Source organism: Rattus rattus, chromosome 2, assembly GCF_011064425.1.
Source record: "Rattus rattus isolate New Zealand chromosome 2, Rrattus_CSIRO_v1, whole genome shotgun sequence".
NCBI classification, from domain to species: Eukaryota; Metazoa; Chordata; class Mammalia; order Rodentia; family Muridae; genus Rattus; species Rattus rattus.
This window is the reverse complement of record NC_046155.1, coordinates 92,153,212-92,177,108: the sequence shown is the minus strand read 5'-3', so window position 1 is coordinate 92,177,108 and position 23,897 is coordinate 92,153,212. Positions and strand designations below refer to the sequence as shown.

General features: G+C 40.4%; 1 protein-coding gene across 1 annotated transcript in view; it reads right to left on the bottom strand.

Annotated features, from left to right (window-relative positions):
- The window catches only part of Stk33 (serine/threonine kinase 33), a 72,471-nt gene that overhangs the window by 38,352 nt on the left and 10,222 nt on the right, over positions 1 to 23,897 (bottom strand). Inside the window, exons 6-12 of the mRNA XM_032895660.1 lie at positions 22,091 to 22,179; positions 20,221 to 20,308; positions 18,299 to 18,374; positions 13,806 to 13,918; positions 13,110 to 13,195; positions 137 to 261; positions 64 to 88 (exon numbers count right to left, since the gene is read on the bottom strand). Coding sequence (XP_032751551.1) covers positions 64 to 88; positions 137 to 261; positions 13,110 to 13,195; positions 13,806 to 13,918; positions 18,299 to 18,374; positions 20,221 to 20,308; positions 22,091 to 22,179 — 602 coding nt within the window. The remainder of the gene's footprint in view (positions 1 to 63; positions 89 to 136; positions 262 to 13,109; positions 13,196 to 13,805; positions 13,919 to 18,298; positions 18,375 to 20,220; positions 20,309 to 22,090; positions 22,180 to 23,897) is intronic.

The following is a 23,897-nucleotide window of genomic DNA, read 5'->3' as shown; positions in this document are numbered from 1 at the left end:
ACACAGTGTCCCGAGAGAGAAAGTGCCAGGAGCCTGGTGCCCCGCTGCAGCCATTCCTCCTACCTGATTTACTGACTTTGCAGATGGACTGTGGTTGACATTCAGGGCCTTTTCCCCTATTTTGTTATGTGTCAACTTTTCCTCAGTGTTCTGCTCAGGCTCCATGTCTGCCTTGGTGTCATCATCACTTTCTGGGTTATTTTTCCATTCTTTCATCATTTCTAATACATTAGTTGGTCTCGCTGAAGAAAGCGTATTGCCCTAAGATTAAAAACAAGTGTTTGCATTATAAACAGTTCAGATAATTGGAAGATTCTTAAACCTCTTAATATATTCTCCCCAAATCAGGAACAGTCACATGGAAAAAATTATAGTGCTGGGTAAGAAGCAAAACTCTAGCCATCTATTGGAGCAGTCTCCCCACCCCACAGGGACTGACTGCCACACACCATCACTTACAATATGAACAATGTTGGTGGGAGACCATTCACAAGTCATGAAGGAGTAAATGTAGCCTGCTTGTACCAAGGACACAATATGACAATTGTATGGCAGCCAAGACCTCTTTAGCACTGTTCTTAGAAAACTGGTAAGACACTGCCCAAAAGCTAATGGGGTCAATGCTGAAGGGAAATATACACAACACCCGTGTCTAGGGAAAACATCCATACTCAGTTATTGGGAAAACAGTATGTCTATGAATGTAGACTGTTGACTTGAAGGCTCTTGCCTGGAACATGTCTATGTAATGTGGCCTGTGGCTATAACTGACTCAGTGTGCTGTTCCTATCCCTGCCATGACTGTATCACACCAATATTGGCCATTTCACTCTAACCCTACTTACCAAATATCCCCAAATGTGCTGAGACACAGACAGGCTCAAATGCCTCCTACTAGAATTAACTTTTTTTAAAATTCTAACTTTGTTTGTTAGAGAACATTTGGACAGGATATTTGGATCACTGTCAGGTTAAAATGAGACCTGTAAGTGTGAGCACAGGTATATAGAAATTCTAAGTAGTCTTTGTATGTAGGAAGATTTAAGTGTTATGCAGTAATAAAACAGAAATCCATGAAACAGGGCACATTAAGGACAGCCATCTGAATACATGGTGGAGGATTTATTGAGTTTAATATAGTTATGGTTAAAAATAGATCAGCATCAAGAACAGAATGGTAATAACAAGAGGAGATCATTAGGAGACCTAGTCCCATGGCTCTTCCTCTGCCTTCCTAGAAGGTCAGAGCCTTACTGTTTCCCTAGCACCTGAGTACTGTCTACATTGGCTATACTCATTTCTCCTCTACCCTCCAATCCATCTGACAACCATGGCCTACATTGCCTTCAAGGTCCAGTTTAAAAGTCATCTCTATTAGGTGTCTCGGAATTAGGAGCACACACAGGGCAAAGGAAGCAGTCATGGAGGGATAGAGCCATCTAAAATGCCAGATGGCCTCAGAGTTCCTCTTGGACTGAGTTACGATCTCTAAGGCTTGCAACTTCTTAGCTTCTTCCTGACTTATGTCAGAATTCACAGTATGCAGGCTCCTTGACTTTGAATATACACATATTGAGCTCAATTTGATTCTCTCATTAGCAAAGAGACAATCTGAAATATCTGTAACCTCAGTCCTGCCCAAATAAGTGTTCCTCAGGTTAATTCTTTGGATATTGTGAATTTCAATTTTCTGCCCTCCTTGATAAAGATTGTGTGACTTTATCAGAATAAACACATTGCTTTTAAGTGATACATTTTTGGAGATAGTACATAGTACATAGTTCATGATGCTCCCAGTTCCTACTAGATACCTACAAAGATCTGGAGCCTCTCTTATCCAGAGCCGACTGAGAACAAAGCAACTTAGACTCCTGCAGCAATTTGCAATGGAAGATACTAAGCACTTGGACTTAGAAGTCATTCTTTACCACAGAACATGCAGCTTGTTCTGACAGGAAGAACAAAGCAAATGCTTGCATCCTGCATGTTATCTCTAAAATGCTTTAGCAAGATGAACTTGTGTACACATGACCATGCTCAACCAAATAATAATCACAGTGGAGTTTGTACGGTATCTGCACAATATGAGAGCAGTTTATCGCAACAATCTTTGTTATGCAAAGTCTTGATCAGTGTATATTTAGACATCATAATTTAACTAACAATTTCAGTCCCTCAGGAGCACAGCTCAATCTTCATTCACCTTGACACATTAAATGTCATTTTGTAAGTTGCAAACCTTACCACTGGCTTTGCAGCCCACATCAAGCAGGTGCCCATCATGATCAGTGACCAACTGTGTCACTGCTTCCAAACTGTATTGGTTCTTGAATACCATTTATCTGCCAGTCAGTTCATCCATGTGTCTCTTTGTCTCCAGGGAATTAGTCAACAAAGATAAAAGTAAGGCAAAGAAAAGAAAATGTTCATACTAGGAGTAAAGCTTGAATCAAACAGAAGTGGAATGACAGAAAAAATAGCTTGCGACGGGGAGCATGACATCTCTGATTTTCATACAACCAAAGGAAGTAGTGGAGGCATGACAAGTGAAGGGGCTGGACCAGAATGGATGGAAATGTTGCAAGGAAGGATGCCTGCAGAGAAATCTAAGAGGCATCTCATGGCACAGAAAGCGCACCAACACAATACTGAAAGCAGATCAAAGTGTAGCAAGCAGTGGGAGGACTTTCCCGACACAACACTGACCTTCCCTCCAGGAGGCCTTCCTGCCTGCCTGCTGCCTGCCTGCCTGCCTTCCTGCCTGCCTGCTGCCTGCCTGCCTGCTGCCTGCCTGCCTGCCTTCCTGCCTGCCTGCTGCCTGCCTGCCTGCCTGCCTGCCTTCCTGTCTGCCTGCCTGTCTGCCTGCCTGCCTGCCTGCCTGCCTGCCTGCCTGTCCTGCCTGCCTGCCTGCCTTCCTGCCTGCCTGCCTGCCTGCCTGCCTTCCTGCCTGCCTGCCTGCCTGCCTGCCTGCCTTCCTGCCTTCCTGTCTTCATGCTGGCCTGCTGCTGCCTGCCTGCCTGCCTGCCTGCTGCCTGCCTGCCTCCCTGCCTCCCTGCCTGCCTGCCTGCCTGCCTGCCTGCCTGCCTGCCTGCCTGCCTGCCTGCCTGCCTGCCTGTCTGCCTTCCTGCCTGCTTGCCTGCCTGCCAGCCTGCCAGCCTGCCTGCCTGCTGCCTGCCTGCCTCCTCCCTTCCTTCCTCCCTTCTTTCCTCCCTTCCTCCCTCCTTCCTATGGCAGGCAAATGATCAGTAACCTACTTTATCGTTTGGAATTTACTCTATAGATGTTGTATTTATGAGAACATTTGTTGTGGCACTGATTGTAACAAGAAAGGTCTAAAACAATTTATATATTCCATATTCAGAGGGAGAAATTTGCAAAATAACAGAACATCCATAATTTGAGATACACTATTGCACTTTTTTCTTAATAAGGAAACCTTCCCAATACATATTAAATGAAAAAGAGCAGTTTACAGGATAGGAACCTATTCGTGTAATGTGTACACATAAAACTGCATAAAAAGCACACATAGGATACTTAATGATAATCTTCTCTACTGAAAGGGGGTAGAACATTATTCTCCTGTTTTGATCACCATTTGCATTTAAATGGCAAACCATTTACTGCGGGCAATTGCATGGACTTCATATGACTAACAAGCAGTGTAAGCAGCTGGGAAAAGCATATGTAAAAAGCATAGAGAGTCACACAAAGATGGAATGATCAATTACCCTGATGGCCCTAAGGTAAGCAGCCACTTCCCATTGATTTCTCACAAGTGTAGCTTCAAATGAGTGCATGGGGCTAAAGTCGGTACTCCTCGTCTTAAGGAGGAAGGAGCCTGAGAAATGACTATTACAGAGGCACAGCTCCAACTGCCAGTAGAGAATTTCTAGTTAGAGCTGAGGCTTCAAACTCAATATATTTAAGACCAACACTCTTCAAACCGGGTGTGCACACACCTGACTGTACAGGAGGCTTTCCAATGGGGGGGGACAGTGTGCAGAAATGGCTTGCAGAATCAGTTTCAGACCCTCAATCTGCTTGAGCATGGATTTGTAGTAATCTTCTCCATGCTTTTTCCCTTAAGTCAGCCTCTTCCACTTCACAAGAAAAGGAAGGCATAGTTTGCATCCATCTTTAATTTTATATAGATATATAATATATAGTATATAGTGTATATATATAAATCTCTGTAGTACCAAGGACAATTCAAAATTTCTGTGTTGGTGTTAAGGAATCAAATGAACCTAATTTTATTATATAATCCTAAATACCTTTCCTTGGGCTTTTTGGAACTGCATTTATATCTTTGTTGCTCAAAATGTATTTTCATCATTAATCCACCTAAAGACTTACTTCCATTGGTTCGTCATTTGCAATGCAATGCATTCTGAGGGTGTGTCTACACAAGGTGAAAATGGAGACTAAACTGCAGCCATCTACTTGGTTTTCCTCTACCCTGTCTTCCTTGTTGTCTTGATTATATTTTCACCTGCACGATATGACAGCAGATTGAATTTTAATCATGCCTGTATGTATTCAAAGTGGAATGTTTCTTTAGCTATTTTAACTTGATACAATGAGCACCAGATCTTATTTTTTTCCATTCAAAATGACATTGCTGAGACCACTGGATATCCTGTCCTAGGGATATGAATCACGAACCTTGATTCCTACATTACAATATTGTGTAAAGAACCTCATAATACAGCAAAAGTATAAATGTGAGACTAAAACTCGAAAACCTTCTGAAGGAGACTTAGGAGATCGGCTTCATGACTTTGGGGTAGGTAAAAAAAATATTAGGCAGGACGCAGAGACTATTAAGTATACAGGAAAAAAATATGTGGAATTTTTACCACCGTTGTAATTATTAACCAAAGACAGCACTAATAAATGGAAAAGATGGATTGTAGACTGGGAGAAAGTGATGTACATATATATGAATTCATGGTTGTCTGATAGATAAACAACAAAGGGCTTATATTCACAACACATAGAGAAATGCAATACAAATCTATGAGAAAATACTGTGCATTAAAGATTTACTCTTTTTTATCTATGCACGTGTTTCCCGGCTTGCACGTATGTGCACCGCATGCACACAAAGCTCCAGGAAGCCAGAAGATGGCATCATATCCCCTGGCACAAAGGGTTGTGGGCACACAGACCTACATGCAGGAAAAACTCTCAAACATAAAATAAAATAACTAAATCAACAATTTTCTTAGCATTCTATCCATTTGCTTATTCTTTAAAAGACTCTGCCAGTCTCTGCTCTGCCTTTGCGTCCTGCTTGGCTCAGCTCCACTCTCAGTCCTACTTTTCCAAATGATTTTATCTTGGTTTACTCCATTAGGGTTTTTCCTCCTGACATTTTAAGTTCAGGAAATTGAATGCATTATGTACACACATGTATGGTATAGTCAAAGAACAAATTTAATAAGAGTTTTTTTAAAAAAACAAAATGTTTGTTTTAAATAGTTAGATTTTTACTTTTTTTTTTTTTCTTCCGGAGCTGGGGATCGAACCCAGGGTCTTGTGCTTGCTAGGCAAGCGCTCTACCACTGAGCTAAATCCCCAACCCCAAAGAGCTTAGATTTTTAAATTCAATTTTATAATACATCTTTAAGTGGGGCATCTAAATCAACTTACAATTATTTCTAAATTTGGACACATTTGTACCATTTGAATAGACTATTTCAATTGTTCTAATATATATATATATATCAAAGATATATTAAATAGATAGATAGATGAAAATATATCTTTTAATCTTTCAGTACTTTCAACTCTGATATCTATTAGTCTCCTTTTTTATCTTTTCAAGAGTTCTTCCTCCCTCCCCAGAGCTCCTAATGTTCAGGTAATTATAGATTATTATGAACATATTGTCTCTTCTGGTATTGTTTCTTGTTTTGTTTAGGACACCAATACTCTTACACCAGGTATGTAAAGACTTGAGTGCACCGAGCTTCTTCTAATATTTCCATCAAGCGTGTTAAGTGTAGGCCTCTGTGCTGGACTCTGAGGTCATGTATATTTAAAAATACTTTCATTATTTCTACTCATGTAAATGACCATTTGGATGGATATAAAATTTTAGGTTTAAAGTTATTTTTCTTTTGATGAGCTTAAAATATTATATCAGTAATTCCCCGATTGCATACTACCACTGAACAACAGGATGCGTGATTCTTCCTTACAAGATCTGCCTGTGTTTTGCTTTAAATCCTTTGCTAGACTGGAGAACTCACCGGCAGAGACTGTGCCAAACGAGCCCCTGGGTCTCTCTCAGTATGTGGCAGTTATTCAATAAATGTATTTCAGTTTTGAGGATGTACCAGTTACTGAATACTGACTAAATCATAGCTCATGAAATTTTTCCTAACATAATTTTATTGAAAGATTCATTAGTTAGGGATAAAACAGCATATCCGTATATAGGTGCATATGTATGGATAAGACAATTTAAAATTCAAAAGAAACTATGTAGTAGAATGGCAGAAGGATTTTTTTTTTTTTTGGTTCTTTTTTTCGGAGCTGGGGACCGAATCCAGGGCCTTGCGCTTCCTAGGCAAGCGCTCTACCACTGAGCTAAATCCCCAACCCCCAGAAGGATTTTTTTAAATGTTTAGGCTGAAAACATACAAGAGGGAAAAATAGCCCATAATTAATTAGACAGCATAACATTTCCATCCTCTCACAGGTGTGTCTATCAAGGCTAAGGGTCAGAAGCTAACGGCTAAAACTTGGATAACAGTTTGTAAATTAATGAACAAAGGCCCTGTTTATACACTGGGAGACTCTATCCTAGAACCGGGTCCCGAACCATGCCTCTGCAGAGTGTGGCCACAGAGCAAGGTGCACAGTTCAGCTCCGGGGAAATGGCTTGTGGGAGAGATTATGTGGTTTGTCTTTGTTCCCTGGCAGTGTCTGAAGATGTAAAATCAAGTGAGACTTGTTAAGATAAGGGCCAATACACTGGAAAAAATTTCCTGAACAAAACACCAATGGCTTATGCTCTAAGATCAAGAATCAACAAATGGGATCTCATAAAACTGCAAAGCTTCTGGAAGGCAAAGGACACTGTGGTTAGGACAAAACGGCAACCAACAGATTGGGAAAAGATCTTTACCAATCCTACAACAGATAGAGGCCTTATATCCAAAATATACAAAAAACTCAAGAAGTTAGACCGCAGGGAGACAAATAACCCTATTAAAAAATGGGGTTCAGACCTAAACAAAGAATTCACAGCTGAGGAATGCCGAATGGCTGAGAAACACCTAAAGAAATGTTCAACATCTTTAGTCATAAGAGAAATGCAAATCAAAACAACCCTGAGATTTCATCTCACACCAGTGAGAATGGCTAAGATCAAAAACTCAGGTGACAGCAAATGCTGGGAGGATGGAGAAAGAGGAACACTCCTCCATTGTTGGTGGGATTGCAGACTGGTACAACCATTCTGGAAATCAGTCTGGAGGTTCCTCAGAAAATTGGACATTGAACTGCCTGAGGATCCAGCTATACCTCTCTTGGGCATATGCCCAAAAGATGCCCTAACATATAAAAAGACACGTGCTCCACTATGTTCATCGAGCCTTATTTATAATAGCCAGAAGCTGGAAAGAACCCAGATGCCCTTCAACAGAGGAATGGATACAGAAAATGTGGTACATCTACACAATGGAATATTACTCAGCTATCAAAAACAATGACTTGGCTGGGGATTTAGCTCAGCGGTAGAGCGCTTACCTAGGAAGCGCAAGGCCCTGGGTTCGGTCCCCAGCTCCGAAAAAAAGAACAACAACAACAAAAAAAAAAACAAAAAAAAAAACAATGACTTTATGAAATTCGTAGGCAAATGGTTGGAACTGGAAAATATCATCCTGGGTGAGCTAACCCAATCACAGAAAGACACACATGGTATGCACTCATTGATAAGTGGTTATTAGCCCAAATGCTTGAATTACCCTAGATGCCTAGAACAAATGAAACTCAAGACGGATGATCAAAATGTGAATGCTTCACTCCTTCTTTAAAAGGAACAAGAATACCCTTGGCAGGGGAAGAGAGAGGCAAAAGATTAAAACAGAGACTGAAGGAACACCCATTCAGAGCCTGCCCCACATGTGGGCCCATATATATATACAGCCACCCAATTAGACAAGATGGATGAAGCAAAAGAAGTGCAGAGGCCGACAGGAGCCGAATGTAGATCGATCCTGAGAGACACAGCCAGAATACAGCAAATACAGAGGCGAATGCCAGCAGCAAACCACTGAACTGAGAATAGGACCCCTGTTGAAGGAATCAGAGAAAGAACTGGAAGAGCTTGAAGGGGCTCGAGACCCCACATGTACAACAATGCCAAGCAACCAGAGCTTCCAGGGACTAAGCCACTACCTAAAGACTATACATGGACTGACCCTGGACTCTGACCTCATAGGTAGCAATGAATATCCTAGTAAGAGCACCAGTGGAAAGGGAAGCCCTGGGTCCTGCTAAGACTGAATCCCCAGTGAACTAGACTGTTGGGGGGGCGCAATGGGGGAGGGTGGGGAGGGGAACACCCATAAGGAAGGGATGGGGAGGGGATGTTTGCCCGAAACCGGAAAGGGAATAACAGTTAAATGTATATAAGAAATACTCAAGTTAATAAAAAAAAAAAAAAAAAAAAAAACAGTTATGGAACAAAAAAAAAAAAAGAAAGAGGGCCAATATTTAAATGGTATTGACTCATTTAAAATAAGCCACCTGGCAAATGGGCCTCACCCGCAATTGTTCCTCACTATGGAATGAAGGTAAAACCTTCCACCTGGGTTTAATCCCCTTCTCTTCCTTGGTTTCCTTTCCCACTCATTTCCTTCAACATCGTATTTGCCTGTCAGACTGAACTTTCTGGCTTCCTAACACCCGCCCCTTTACCTCTGATCATTTAGAAATTCCCTGTGTCTTCTTCCTTGCACTGCATATTACATACGGCCTTTTTCTTTTCTTTCTTTTTTTTTTTTATTACATTGTAAGTTCCTTATGTTAGAGACCAAGCCTTTAATGCATTTACAACATTTTATTATCTAGCACAGGCCTGGCAGATGGTGAGTATTAAGCAGTAAAGAAAGAATAGTAAGTTTGTAGTAAGGAGCTAACACATAATAAATGACCCATGAGGATAAACTTTTGTAAGAGAGAGGGCCTCACATTGACAGCCATGATCCAGTTTTGAATGGGAGATCATCAGATAAGACAGTATCAGGCCATAGGCAGCATGATGAGGCCTTGAAAACAGTCTTCTCCTCAAATTCCAAGAGGAGCTACATGAGCAGGAAAAACACCCCATGTCATGTGACAGGGTCCTGAAGAGACAGACACACCCTTCAGGACCCTTCCAAAGAACAAAAGGGGTTTCTGACTCATGGGTAGAATGGCGGACAGGCTTCATGCCACATGATCTAGGCTGGCCTGGCCCATAAGTCAAGGGCGGACACCAAGGTAGGCCTAGGTAGAACCACAAACTTATCCTGTAGCTGCAAGAGAGAGAGGTCGCAAGGCCACAGCACAGCATCCTTCTTATCAAATCTGTATTCTAGAGAAAGAGTCACAGGGGGAGTGAGCCAGGCTTAGTTTCTAGGAGAGGGAGGGGCTGCCAGAGGGTCTGTGACCTAGCAGCATGTATTAAAAACATGTTGAAGGATTTACCCATGTTTGAAAAATTCTAATAAAGCCTGGAACTGGAAGCTATCGTTTCACAAGCCACAGAAGAAAAATAATTCTATTAATTTATTCCAGGGGTTTTAAAATGTAAGCAGCCAGAAGAAATTCCTCAGACATATGTTTTTAAAATGTAAATTCCTGGTGTTAACCTGTGACCTAGGGATTTGAAGAAAATAAGAGGCCACTGACATGAGCTAGTAAGAAATGCCCATCCCTCTGACCCGATGCTGGTGGATGGGATGAAGAAGAATGAAGCAGCTCACACAGGAGATCACCACGGATTGGCAGCCAGAGGAGATCTCCAAGCCCTGCCCTGCTGGGATGGCCATCTCGGCTGCCTTTCTTCCCATCTATCATTCAGCTCTTGAAAGCAGGGTGGCACTTCAAATTTTTTGAAACTGTGCTCACTTAAATGTATAAAAACATAATTTTTTTGGAATACTTTTAAGATATAAACCATACTTCAAAATGCACAATACATAGGCTAAACTACAGACACTTTTTGTCCAATAAAGCTCTTTGAAAAGAAAATGTTACCAAGCATTAGGTATTGAGAAAATCCAGGCTCTGATATGAAGCAGTGAGGCTCTGAGGGAACCATCTTCCTCTCTTTAGACTATTTCAAACAGAGGACATGAATTGAAGGAAGACTTCAAGTGTTAGGAAGAAACGAGTCACGCCTTTCAGAAGTTTGTAAAATGCCAGCATTCTAAATTTCATACACTGAACTTATGAGAGTCCAATATAGTACACAATATCTGTCACTTTTTATCCATTTGGCAAAGACTTCAGAGAGACAAATGTTAGAGGCTTGAAAATGGAGACTTCTGGAAAAATGACCAAAGCCAGAAATAAAGCTGTACTAATTAGAAAACAAATAATTAAATGGCCAAACCCGAATGTTGTGTGATGCTGGGAGGAGATAAATTCTAAGGCATACCATCTGTTTTACAACTTTTTATTTTCCTGTACCACAAATCTACTTCATACATTTTTACAATGATCTCGCAGCTAACTCATTTGCACAATTACTTTAGGCCAGAAATAATTACAGCACAGAATCCCAGAAGAGATCAAAATAGTTACAGAAGAGGGCAGATAGAATACTCTTTTGATTGAAAACTAGGTTTTAGCCTTAAAAAAGGAACTGTTATTCAAAGAAATGACTCAAATTTGTCAAAGGAAAATTAGAGAATTTTAAAACTGATAGCACAATATATTTATACTGTCTAAACATATCTGGGCCTCTTCTGTCTTTACTCATTCCCTAACTTATCTCTTTAGCCCAGTGGTTTTACATGGCATTGATATAACTCATGGTTTTCCTGTTTATAACCCGGTTCCAGACCTTTATCTGTTTATCTACTTGACCTGTCTACTTGCCTATCATATAGCATTTCAAGGTTATCATACTTAATTCAGAGCTCCTGACTCACCACCCATATCCTACAGGATGAATCTACTCTTTCATAACTGTCCGTATCTCAGTCAATGGGGCCACCACTCCTCCAGCTATTAGAGCAAACTCTAGCTTTCATTCACTCTTCCTCCCATATCCTTATTATTTCTGTAATCCATCATCATATTTTATGGTCCATGTTTACCCAGCCCCTCTCCCTCTCCCTCTTTTTCTTCAGTGCTCAAGATCAAGCCCAGGGTTTTGGCACATTGCAAGGACCCTACTGCTGACCTACATGCACAGACCTTTCAGTCACATTTCTGAAGCCTGCTTTTTAGACTGCCACCACCTTTCAGAAATGGTTCCTCAATATTTGTCAAATTCTCTGTCTCTAAATCACTGCCAACCTCATGGCTATAATGACCTTTAAGAAGATAACTGCACAATAATTTTCAGTTCAAATATAATTGCATTTGTGTCCATGGTATCTAAAGTAGTGCCTCGCTGAATATATACTTAATTTTTAGTGACTATCGTCAATAACTATCTCATATAGCACTAGTAATTTCTATGGATCTATTGACTTAGTGACTGTTCACTCAAAAGAAATCACTCAGTATACAGTAATTTAGTGTTTATTGATAATTGTAATAAGTGGAATTAGACTTGCTTGCATATTTCAAAGTATCCTAAAATAAAAAAATTGCTTTCTCCTAAAATAGGAACTGAAGAAAAGATCATACAGAGACTGCCCCACGTAGGGATCCATCCCATATGCAGTCACCAAACCAGTCACTATTGTTGATGCCAAGAAGTGCTTGCTGACAGGAGCCAGATATGTGTATCCCCTGAGAGGCTCTGTCAGAGCCAGGGACTAAACCACCAACCAATGGATACACATGGAGGGACCCATGACTCCAGCCACATATGTAGCAGAGGATGACATTGTCTGGCATCAATAGGAGGAGAAGTCCTCGGTCCTGTGAAGGCTCCTTTCCCCAATGTAGGGGAATGCCAGGGTGTTGAGGTTGGAGTGGGTGGATGGGAGTGGGAGCATCTTCATAGAAGTAGGGGGAGGGGGAGGAGGTAAGGGAGAGGAAGGGGAGGGAATAACATTTGAAATATAAATACATAATATACCCAAGAAAAATAAAAATTAAGAAAAGTCTGGAATGAATTGTCATGGTGACTTTTTGCACTACAAGCCTTGGGGCCCAGTATTTATTGTTGTTTACCAACCCCAGTTGGTAGTTCTGCTTTGTTGTCCAGCATGGTTACTCAATCCCCAGCTATCACATTCCAAGTCACCAGGAAAGGGGAAAGGGCAGAAGAATGCCTTGCCTGGTCCATTTAGAGATGGTACACTTCCTTCACATTTCACGAGGTGACAACAGGGACTAACTCAGAAAGCTGGGAAATAAAGACATACAACTGGAAAGCAATGTTTCCAGCTAAAGATTCAAGAGCAGCCTCCCGAGCTCTGTCTATTCCCAGGTCCTGTTCTGGTACAGGAAAGCAGAGGCCAAAGTGTCCTCATTCAAGGATTGGAGTCTAATGGTGCAACATGCAAATGTGTCAGTCCAGGTAATAAACACCATTTGGAGACATGTTTCCCAAGGTCCCCCAAAGACTCTCAGTACCCAGAGAGCTGAGTGAACTCTAACTGGTTCTAGAGTTTTACACCTGGAACCTGTCCCATCTGCTTCACTCTGCATGGATTTCATAAGACATTTCTCAGCTCCGTTCTACTGGATATGAAGCATCCGTGACAAAGAACAAAGTCCATTTGGATGTCTATAAATACATACGAGCCACTGTGATGACAGTTGTAACCATTTGGAGATGTCCATTTCGGAAATGTGTCAAGACTTACTACTCCTTTTCAACTTGTCAGAAGATGGAGCTAATTGACAGTTTTAAGACTACCAGACCATGTAAAATGAGTGATGTCAGGAAAAAAGTTAAAAACAAGAGTGTCATCACTTACTGTCAACCACTGGTTATCTAGCAGTTCCTTAGCTGTGATCCTGTGAGCGGGGTCTACTTTCATGAGCTGTTTCAAAGCACTTTTTGCTGCAAATAAAGGGGAGAAAATCTTGAAATATTATTTCACTTAACCTCAGTTAATGTCACACATATCAGCAGGTCATGGTGACAAAGGCTAGTAAGTAGCCCCAGCTACTTAAGAGGCTGAGACAGGAGGATTGTTTGAATCCAAAAATTTGAGATGAGCCAAAAAAATTGAGACGACTCAGAGAGACATCCTACAACACAATTAACAAAAACAAGGCAAAACGAAAATTATACATTTTCCTATTTACTTAGGGTATGATTGCATACTACAAAGTGTGCCAAGTATCATCAACACACAGGTCTAATAAATAAGACTGAATGCCTTTTACTGCTGGATAACCTGGATTAATGATCTATAGTGAAAATTGGGTTCAAAACAGCAAGTTTCTCCTTTAATTTTTTAATTGATATTTTTAGTTCAGCTTAGTTTTATTTTGTTTTTCTGGAAGTTCTGACCATGGATAATCACAGATGAAGATTTTCACAAACAAATATTGTTTAATTCCAAAGTAGATTTATGAATAACCAGAGATTTACAACGGTTTTATTAGTGAATAATTTCTTTATATTAATTGTTTGCTTTGGTAAATAATAACAAGTCCATACTCACCAGAATCACTTACAGAATCCCAGACTGGATCTTGAAATTGTAGTTCTCCCTTCTTTATTAATTCAAAGAGCTTTTCTTCTGAATTTGCCAAAAAGGGTGGCTCTCCACACAGTCTAAACAAAGGCAGTCATTTTGTTCAATTGTATTCAATGTAAGACTATCACAAATCAACTTTCTATAGGACGTGGAAGCAGTGATGCTTTGTAGGTAAGTAACAGATGGGAAGGAGAGGATTTGCTCTCTGGCTGAAAGTAGAAGCAGTGGTGCCATCCAGGCTCAGAGCTGGTCTCCTCTCAATGCCCGAGAGAAATGACACAGTAAAAGAATGCCTATGCACTGAAGTCTCAGATCTGCAAATGCCCCAAGGCTTCTGCAGGTTGGGGAGATACTAGGATTAAGGGGTTTACAGGGCAGGAAGATGTGAGAGGATGAATGCACCATAACAGTGACATGAGAAGGAAAGTCCACACTGTACACTGGATTATGGAAGCACATGGGTTATCAGAGACTGCCAAAACTCATCAGAGTTTGATGGCCAGGCAAGAGTTTTGTCTGTGGTAAATACTAAATCAAATGTTAGTAATGGTAACAATAAAATAAAAGAACAACCCTGGAAATGTCTGTAGGTTCTGAGCCAAAGCTGAAAGTGATTAAAGCAGGCACAAGTCCTCAGTAATAGTATTCAGAAGAAGAAAGTCAGGAGGAAATCATCAGTAAGAAGAATGGATGCTGGGTAAATGCAAAGTCAACACCAGTACAGCCCAAGCACTCTGCTTGAAGCAAGCATTGGCCCATCTGCATCTGTAACACAGGATCTATTCGTTAGCTTCTTCTTAACAGAGCTTGGGGGAAAGTCAACCAAGCTGAGGCCGTGAGCTAATCTAGGCCAGAACTGTAACAGTATACTTCTGAGCCTCAGGGTCTAATCTCAGTTACCTTAATCGTCATCAACATTAAGACAACCCTGAGGACAAACAACAGCTCTGCCCAGGGACACCCCAGAAGGCAGTGACACTGCAAAGGTAATGTTGCCGGTCAAGGACTCAACTCTCAGGCACAAATGTACCTTCCACCTTCACTCAAAGCCAAAGGGCAGTCCTCCATTACACCTGCCAAGGTGTGGTCTATTCCCAATCTAAGAGCACCAGAGTCTTTTATACTTTATGTTCTCACTGACTTGATTCAGTTGTACTTCCTAAGCTTTAGTCTAAAAATCCAATTATGAACATTTTCTGACCAAGTTAAATTTCGGTATTTTTCATGACAGTGAAAATGAGGGAATTTCCCCAGCAGTGAGGGGCTTAGGCTAGAGCGGAGAGTTTCTCCTGCAAGAGCTTCTTGTTGGCAGATCAGTAGTTGTCAAGCTGTTGTACAAATTCTTACTTTTATACTTTTTATTTCTCAAGCTCATTCTGACACTTCTTTCTTCTTACTTGCTTTATTATTGCTTGGTTTTAAAATGGGATTTTAAAAGCCATAGGACACGAAAAGAAAATAGCCGGGGAAATGGCTGTGTGGACAATTACTATCTATTATAACTCGTAAGGCCAGCTGAGGCTCAGCCCATTGAGCCTGTTAGCAAGCAGTGATATGCATGCATGGCCCCCAATTTCTTAGTGGCTTCTGCACGCAACTATAGCTTAAGGGCTACATTTTAAATTTTCAACTTTTTTTCTGTCCTTTGCAATTTTATTTACGCAAAATGTATCTAATGGTTGGTCAATCAGCAGCATATGGAACTTTATGACAGCAATTTCCTAGCACACCCAGAAAAGGGAAGCCATGACATGAAAAATGCCTCTTAAGGCTTTCTATTGTCTGTTGCATTCATAGGGATCAGGACAGCAGAGGGCAGGAACCATAAAGAGTATTTATTTATGTTAATTTCACCTTGAGAACGTATGTTATCATTGTCCAATTAAGTAGAAATGAATCCAAGTTAACTGATAAACAAGGAAATAGCCCTCATGGAGAACGTAATGTGCTGTGCTCAGGGTGAAGGGAATTATCTACAGGACCACAGGGCTCAAACAGATTAATGAGTGGGCACTGGTGAGTTAAGTGAGAATCCTCTGTGAAGAAAGGAAGATGCCCTTTACTATGATGAGCGGCTATACTCTGGAACAGAAATATTCTAATTAGATATTTAAGGAAGAGGAAAAAAAGGAAAGGTATGTAATACACTTGGCTTTTCTTAACAGTAAATTCAAAAAGTAGCAAACACCATACGGATTTTGTAATGATTCATTATGCAGATTAATATGGACTTTTGTTGTGTAGACCTCTTAAAAGTATGAAAGATTTATTTAAATAGTTACATTTTAATTAAAGATGAAAACTCTGGATATCTGTACCATGATTTAATCGGCACAAAACAATGATCAAAGCTTTATGAGCCCGTTCATACTTCATGCTGTCTAAGCAATGATGCATGTGGACCAACCGTCTTCCATTTCACACAACTGTGAAAATGTTACTCCACTGATGTTAGTATTTAGACATGATATGGAAGAGGCGGTGCACAGCGAAATCTCCAACATGACCATAAAACTAATGTTGCATCGACATTAAAGTGTCTAGATTCACTCAAAGACAAGAACAGTAGTCACTAACTTTTCAGAACACCTCTTAGACAATTCACTTAATTCAATTTAACTTGTGTATTGAGCTCTGAACATGGGCTGACTGTTGCGTCAGATGTCAGAGAATGATGAATGGTAATGCCAGAAGATGAGTAATTTGAACTTCACAGAACTTAAAGAAACAGATAAGATAGAACATTATAATATTACCATGCAATTTGGTTTTTAAAAGTGTTATTTATGCATCACAATGAATGCTATCAAAGCAAACCCTACTGTTTAAATATTTCTTTATTAGTATTGCAATTGTTACACTGAGACAGGATCTCATGTAGCCCAGCCTAGCCTAGATCAAACTGTAGCCAAGGATAACCTTGAAATTCTGATCTTCCTCCTCCACTTCCCTAGTGCTGAAAGTGCAGGCATGAACCACCACACAGCGTACACAATGCTGGAGATCAAACCAGGAATTACTGTGTGTTGGGCCAGCACTTTACCAACAAAACTAACATCCCAGTCGTATTGGGGGTAGGTTTGTTGGGGGGGATGTTACTATTTTGTATGATGCCTTAAATCCTATGTGCAACACAGGAAAGTTTATATATAATAAATGAATATTGGTAAGGTGGGAGTTTGGAAAATAGAAAGTTTTAGTGTTTGATCCATCTGGGAGAGCACACAAAGAACACACACACACACACACACACACACACACACACACACCATGCAACACAGAGTGTGGGTAGCCAAAAGTCATTACAGAAAGAGGTAAGTACATAAAAACACACACGCAGCCCAAGACTGGAAAAACAAGCTAGAGTTAGTTGCAAATGATTTGCTAAGTCACACTATATTAAATATTCTGATAACTTTTTAGAGCAAGGAATAATCATTAGAGGGCTTTAGTCTAGAAAGAGAATGATGAGCCCTGAGAGCAGTGTGAACAGCAGATGAAGTGGAGGATGAACAGAAGCAGGAAAGACAGCCAGAGAGAAAGACAGACAGACAGAGAGATGAGTCAACAGGGCCGAAGAGAGGTGAAGATGTTCTCACCAGGAGTTGCTGAGGGCACTTCATAGGTGAACTCTTAGAGACTGGGATTTGACTGAATCATGGGAGTGAGAGGAAAGGACAAACAACCCCATAAGTACAAGAATACCAGTCAGAGCTCCCAGAGACTAAACCACCATGCAAAGAGTACACATGGACAGACCCATGGCTCTACCTGCACATGTAACAGAGGATGGCCTTGTTGGGCACCAATGGGAGGAGAAGCCCTTGGTCCTGCCAAGGCTGGGCCCACCCCCCAGTGTAAGAGATTGTCAGGATGGAAGGGGTAGGTGGATGGGTGGGGGACTACCCTCATAGGAGAAGGGGGAGAGGGATGGGATGAAGGGTTTATGGATGGGAAATCGGAAAAGAGGATAATATTTGAAATGTAAATAAATTTTAAAAATCCAAGAAAAAAAATTATGGAAGCTTTCACAGTGCTATGGGAACTGAGAAATGCAACACACTCTCTAAATCCTAAAGCAACCTCTACCTGCACCCAGTCCCCACTGTGCCAGCAGCACTGGGCGGCCCCACCTCCCATTCCTGATGGTTGTAGACGAAGCTCTAAGCTGCAGCAAGGGGCCAGGAAGAATAGATTTTCACTTCACTCAGATCATGTGGGACACTGTTGCATTTGTAGATTAGGGCAGTGCAAAACTAAACGATGCGAATACATAAATTAAACAAATACTTAGGAGGTGACCCTGAGACCTAGGGAGAGGGCCCTCAGGATACAGCTTGGTTGGGTTTCAAGCGACTCCTTTAAGATACATTGCTTAGATCTAATCTAAAATCTATGTCAATCTACAGCCAGAGACTTCACTTTTATTTGCACTGGTCATTCAGGAAGTTACTTACAAAATGTACATTATGACACCTATGCTCCAAATGTCACACTGCTGGCTGTAGTCATGGGCATTGATGACCTCTGGTGCTGCCAAATAAGCAGAAATAAAATATATTAATAATACAATAAATTACTTTTAAATGCTTAAACACAGAGCATGAAAAATGTGCTGATGTGTTTTGTAATTTATTCCTCTGGAGAGAAACAAGAGCCAACAGCAGATGCTGAATGAATAATGTACAGGCCTTCCGACTGATGTCACCAACTCCTCCTCACTCCTATCAATTAGCTCCTAATGGGACAGTGGCATAAGCTGCTTTACTAATGGCAGTTCTTTATTCCTATGAAATGATTGGTTTTACAAAGATAGTATAGTTATTTAAGAAGACAATAATATCTTAGACTTGCCCCAAAAATAAAAGGAAACACACAACTTTCTAAGTATTATTTAAATCAAGGCAAATATGTGCAAATCTGAACTCACAGAAAAGCTAATGTTGTGGTTATAAATCACTCCAGCAGATAATGATGATGTTTATAATTTCATAGCACTATGATACAGAATATATCTTATTTCCCACATTGTTTAAGTAAGGAAACTGAGATATAAAGCACAGTCACCTAAGACTGGGGCAATACACTAATGAATGCTAGCACAGAATGAGGTTCCAAGTACGTGTGACTCAAGTCTGTGCTCTCTGCTAACAAAGGTATTCACAACATGGCACTTGCTTTAAAGATGAAGTTTTAGGGTTTTTCTTCATAGTTGCTATGGGGAAGCCATACTTATCAAGAGAACACTCCCAGTCTTCTCCACAAACACACTGGCCATGTGCCTGCATACCTGCACACACACACACACACACACACACACACACACACACACTTTTATAACAACTACTAAAAGCAAGTGGAATTTTAATTTTCCCAGTCTCTATGATTATAAGGGATGGAAAACAACAAAAAGAAGCCAAAACATACACAGGAGAACTCTTAACACTTCACAGTTGTGCAGTTTGTCTCCAGATAATTGAAAATTATCAGTGTTCCTCTTTTAGCAATTATTGTGTGTTCTGCAGTCCTTAATGCACGTGAGGCTTTAAACACAGAACCATCAAAGTGCAGACTGTCCCATGGCTGTGTCTGTCATGAAGGCAAATTCTGAGTTCAGATGCAACGCAGGCTGCTGTCCTTTCCTGCCGCACCACAGAGCAGGGACCTGGGACTCTTGGCCTCCACTTCTCAGTCTTCTTAATTATCAGGGGCATTGCAACTTGCACTGTCATCCCAGCCCTCAGGGAGGCAGAAGCCAGAATATCTGTGCCAAGGAGCCATTTAGGAAGTCAGCAAAGCCCCACAACCATCTGTCTTCCCTCTTGCTCTCTCGCTTGTTATCAGTGCAGACAACTAATAAGCGGGCATAAAGCTCAGGGTGCTGGATATATTTTCCCCATGTAGCTACAGACCAGATGTCTTTTGCCAATGGGAGGATATGAACAGAATCTAAAGTAGCCTTTCCCTTGTAAGACAGAACAATTTAAAAACTTTATGCATCAAGTAGGCAAAAAAAGCAATGAACGAAGTATACTTTTCAGCAATAAAAACAGATAAACTACTGATACAACAACAGCATGATAAAATAGCAAAACCATTCTGTGGAACAGAAGACACAAATGAGTGCACAGCATATGATTCAGGCACAACTGAGTTTGGTGATGGCGAGCACTGGGAATGACTGGGAATTAGAGAGAAAATGGTGGAAAGAGACAGGATAGTAAAAGTGCTGTGGCCTCACTGGCATGGTGATTCTATGAATCAGAGCTCACTATGGAGCCTATGGCAATCCTCCTGTCTCCACCTGCTAGATGATGGGATGGATCACAGGCTACCACACCCTTCAGGTGTTCTGACTTCTTCGAGTCTCCTCACTTACCCATATAGATAGGAGTGCCACATGTAGTCTGCATCATGCTTTCACTCCTAGAGCCATGCTTCTGCACAGCCAAGCCAAAATCAGACACCTATGAAGAGACACACGGACTCAGTCATGCAGTGACTCCTGTCCACTTCCTGAGGACAGACTTTTCCTTCTATTACCAATAAAAGACTGCACTTGCCTTCTCTGCTCACCCTCTCTGGGTGGAGAGGAAACTTGATACAGAGAACCCATGATGTTGACTGTTCATGCCTTTTATTAACTTCCTGGTAAAGATATTTATAAGTTCTTTCATTGCAAAATACAGCCTTGGAATGTGTTCTCTATTTTTCTGATAATAGAGTTATGGTCCTTTGAAAGCACTGTTTAAATGCAAATAATTATCCTTATCAACACTCAGTAAGACTTTTAAATGTATGTATAACTAGTAAGTACTTGGTTTTCACTACTATTATTTCTTTGTGAGTTAGAGTATACTAATTAAAGCCTTACTGCACTATATAAAATTAAGCAAATTAGCAAGGAGAAAAAGGCCCACTTCAACATGGCTTGGCCAGGGATGGGCTGAAGGCCTTTGCTGCAACTTCAGTCCCCTGCTGTACTCTAAAGCTCAGTAATTACATCTTCAGTTATTAAATATTTGGCATGTACCTTTGGTTGACTTTCAAAATGGAATGCCCTTGCACCCAAAGCAGAAACACAGGCTCATTTATGTATCGTACAAGCAAAGCACAGATTCTTTGTTCACACTAAATGCAAAACTGCCAGTACCTTACAGAGTATAAGGAGTGCTCTTAATTAATATATGAGATTGCCAAATTACACTCTACCCATCTCTCTTTCTGCAGTTCAGGCTACCTAAACTCACAACGTGGCCAGGCTTGCCTTAAACTCATGGCAATCTTACTGGTTTGGCCTCTCATGTGCTGGGAATTGAATCAATTATTCCAGAGGTTTCCATAAATATCCCACTGGGCATAGAATATCTATCTTTCTCCACGCAACATCTCTACAAATACAAAGTATATCAAAGCCTTCACAATCTCGTTCCATTACTGGGAGAGCACTGAGTCACTTGTTTACCAAAGTTAACTGAGCATATTCTGTTTCAGGTGTTCCTCTAACAAAGAATAAAATGGCCCAAATTCCTGCCTGCATGGAGTTTACAGCACAAGAAAGAGCATTCTTTCTTTCCTGCCTGCATGGAGTTTACAGCACAACAAGAAAGGGCCAGGGCAGCATTGGCCCGTTTACACCGCATACAGATTTAGCCTCAGCAACAGCAGCCTACAGACACACTTGATTCTAAAGGTAACACTTGCACACATTTTGAAAGCAGCCACTATTAAAGTGCTAAGTAATAAATAATGTATTCTATCATTTATTTGACATTAAGGAACACTTAGTTTGAATAAAATCTTCAAGAATAAACACTTGGCACATTAATTGTGGTTAAGACATAAATATTAATACTCGGGAAAATTTTCAATGAGAAAGTCAGACTGCAGCATTAATTTAGTATCAAAAGCAGAGCCAAGGTGTGTTTTTCTCTAAATCTGTAACTCATTTACATCAAATTACCAGACATAATTTTGAAATTAATTAGAATTCAGAGCATCTGTTTGCTTGCTATTAACTAATGCTTTATATCTATCCAAAGGAGTATGCATTTTGAAAAACACATTGGGTAGCATTCCTTAGCTCATAAAATTATTTTCATCAGTTACAACTTCTTTTGTAAATTTTTTAACTTCTTAGCTCAAATGGCTTAGATTTAAAAGTCACCCAAATGTGTCTAAGATGTCTGCAGCTACTTTGCTGCCAGTCGTTTTCTGGAAACTATTTAGGAGTATCTCTAGGCTCTTACCTTTATGTTTAAGTTCATTTCATTGTTGTCATCTATAAAGCTGCTTTTAACCATTATGTTTTCCAGCTTTAGATCTCTGTGCACTATATCTACCAAGAAAAAAAGCAAGGTGAGCAACAGAAGGCTAGAGAGGACACAAACAGGGCAACAAGTAAAGAATGAGGGAAGGCCGTGTGTTGCTTCCCTCTTCTGATTTTACTTAATTTTCTACATCTCTATCAGAAGCCATTTTCTCTGCATGCTCCCTGTTGTGCCTACCTAGTGTCTCAGCCTGGCGAGTACAGAAAGGGATCTACCTGACTGCATATTCCCAGGAGAGTGAAGGCAATATGGGCCACACCACAGGCCCAGCACAGTTTTCTGTACCCTTAGGTCTCTAAATAGGGGGTTGTGCCTATGTATAATGTTACTATCAGCATAAATATTTTAATACATTTTACCTTGTCTACATGTACATAAACTGTATTTTTCTAAAACATCGGCATACATTTCTGACTGTTCAATTAGGTTAAAATAAAAAACGCAAATCTTGGAACACACATACCTAGTTGAACAGGTCAGAGTTAAAGTGAGATTTCTATGGGCATTAAAATAATGTATCAAACATTCTTCTGCAAATAAGTGTCAAAAACTTTCTCAAGTTGTAGAAAGTTAAGTGTAGACCATCTAGGAGAATGCAGCTGAACTAGACCTGAACTGACAATTGCAGCTAATCAGCTACAGTTCTTATATATATCCCCCAGGCTTGGTCTTGGCACTCATTGATTCTGTTACTCTACCAGTCTCTACTTACATACACCATACCGCTTTAATTAATGTATTTTTATCATATGTTTTTATCCTTGATGAGTGAAATCCTCCCACATTTCTATCTTTGTCATTGTCACCCTTTTAAGAATAATTAAAATCTCATGCCAAAAATGCTTGTTAGGATTTTATAGAACTACAGGGAAAATGTTTCGCTTGGCAAGGGAGAGCTGACCAAGGCCGGGCCTTCAACCTTAGCAAGTCTTTCCTCATCTAAATTATTCTCTTTTGTTTGAGTCTGTATCCCTCAAATCTAATCCTGACACATACTTGTGCTCCCCACACTTTACACAACACCCCATCAAGACACTGCTACACTTGATCACAAGCCATTCTCCACCCTCCACCTCCCACTGGCCTAAGACCCTGGAGATGCGAGGGCCTTCATTCTTCCATCTTTCTAACTCCAGGGCACACTGAGATCTCAGAGCACATGCTGACCTTTGTGGACGGAGTACTTTCTCATCTGTAAAGTGGGAGCATACCTGAGAGACACCTAAGCATACCTAAGTCATACCTAAGACCCCGAGAGGAACGAAGACTATGGAACAAAGTGGCAGCTGTCCTATATGATACCTTAGTGATAATGTTACTATACATTTGTCAAAACTATTGGATAAAAAAAAAAAACAAGAAAAAAATCTTTATGTAAAGTATATAATTTAGGAGACCATGAGTCCCTAAGCACATGTGGCACCAGGGTGTACACTGGAAACTTCCGTTCCTTCTATTTTGAACCCAAGCTGCTCTAAAACTAAAGCCTACTATTTTACAAGGCTAGAACATATACATTTTTAATGACATTGGTATACAAATATTTTAGGAAAATTCACTTTATCTACTTTAATTTTCTGATCATATTAGCCAATTTCGTACTTCTAAAATAAGAATGATCATGATTGCTTTTCATGGAGAGTATGATTTTATGACTCATTGTTGCTAATTAAAACATCTATAAATACAATTAAAAGGGAAAATATGGAAAACGTACTTGTTTTCC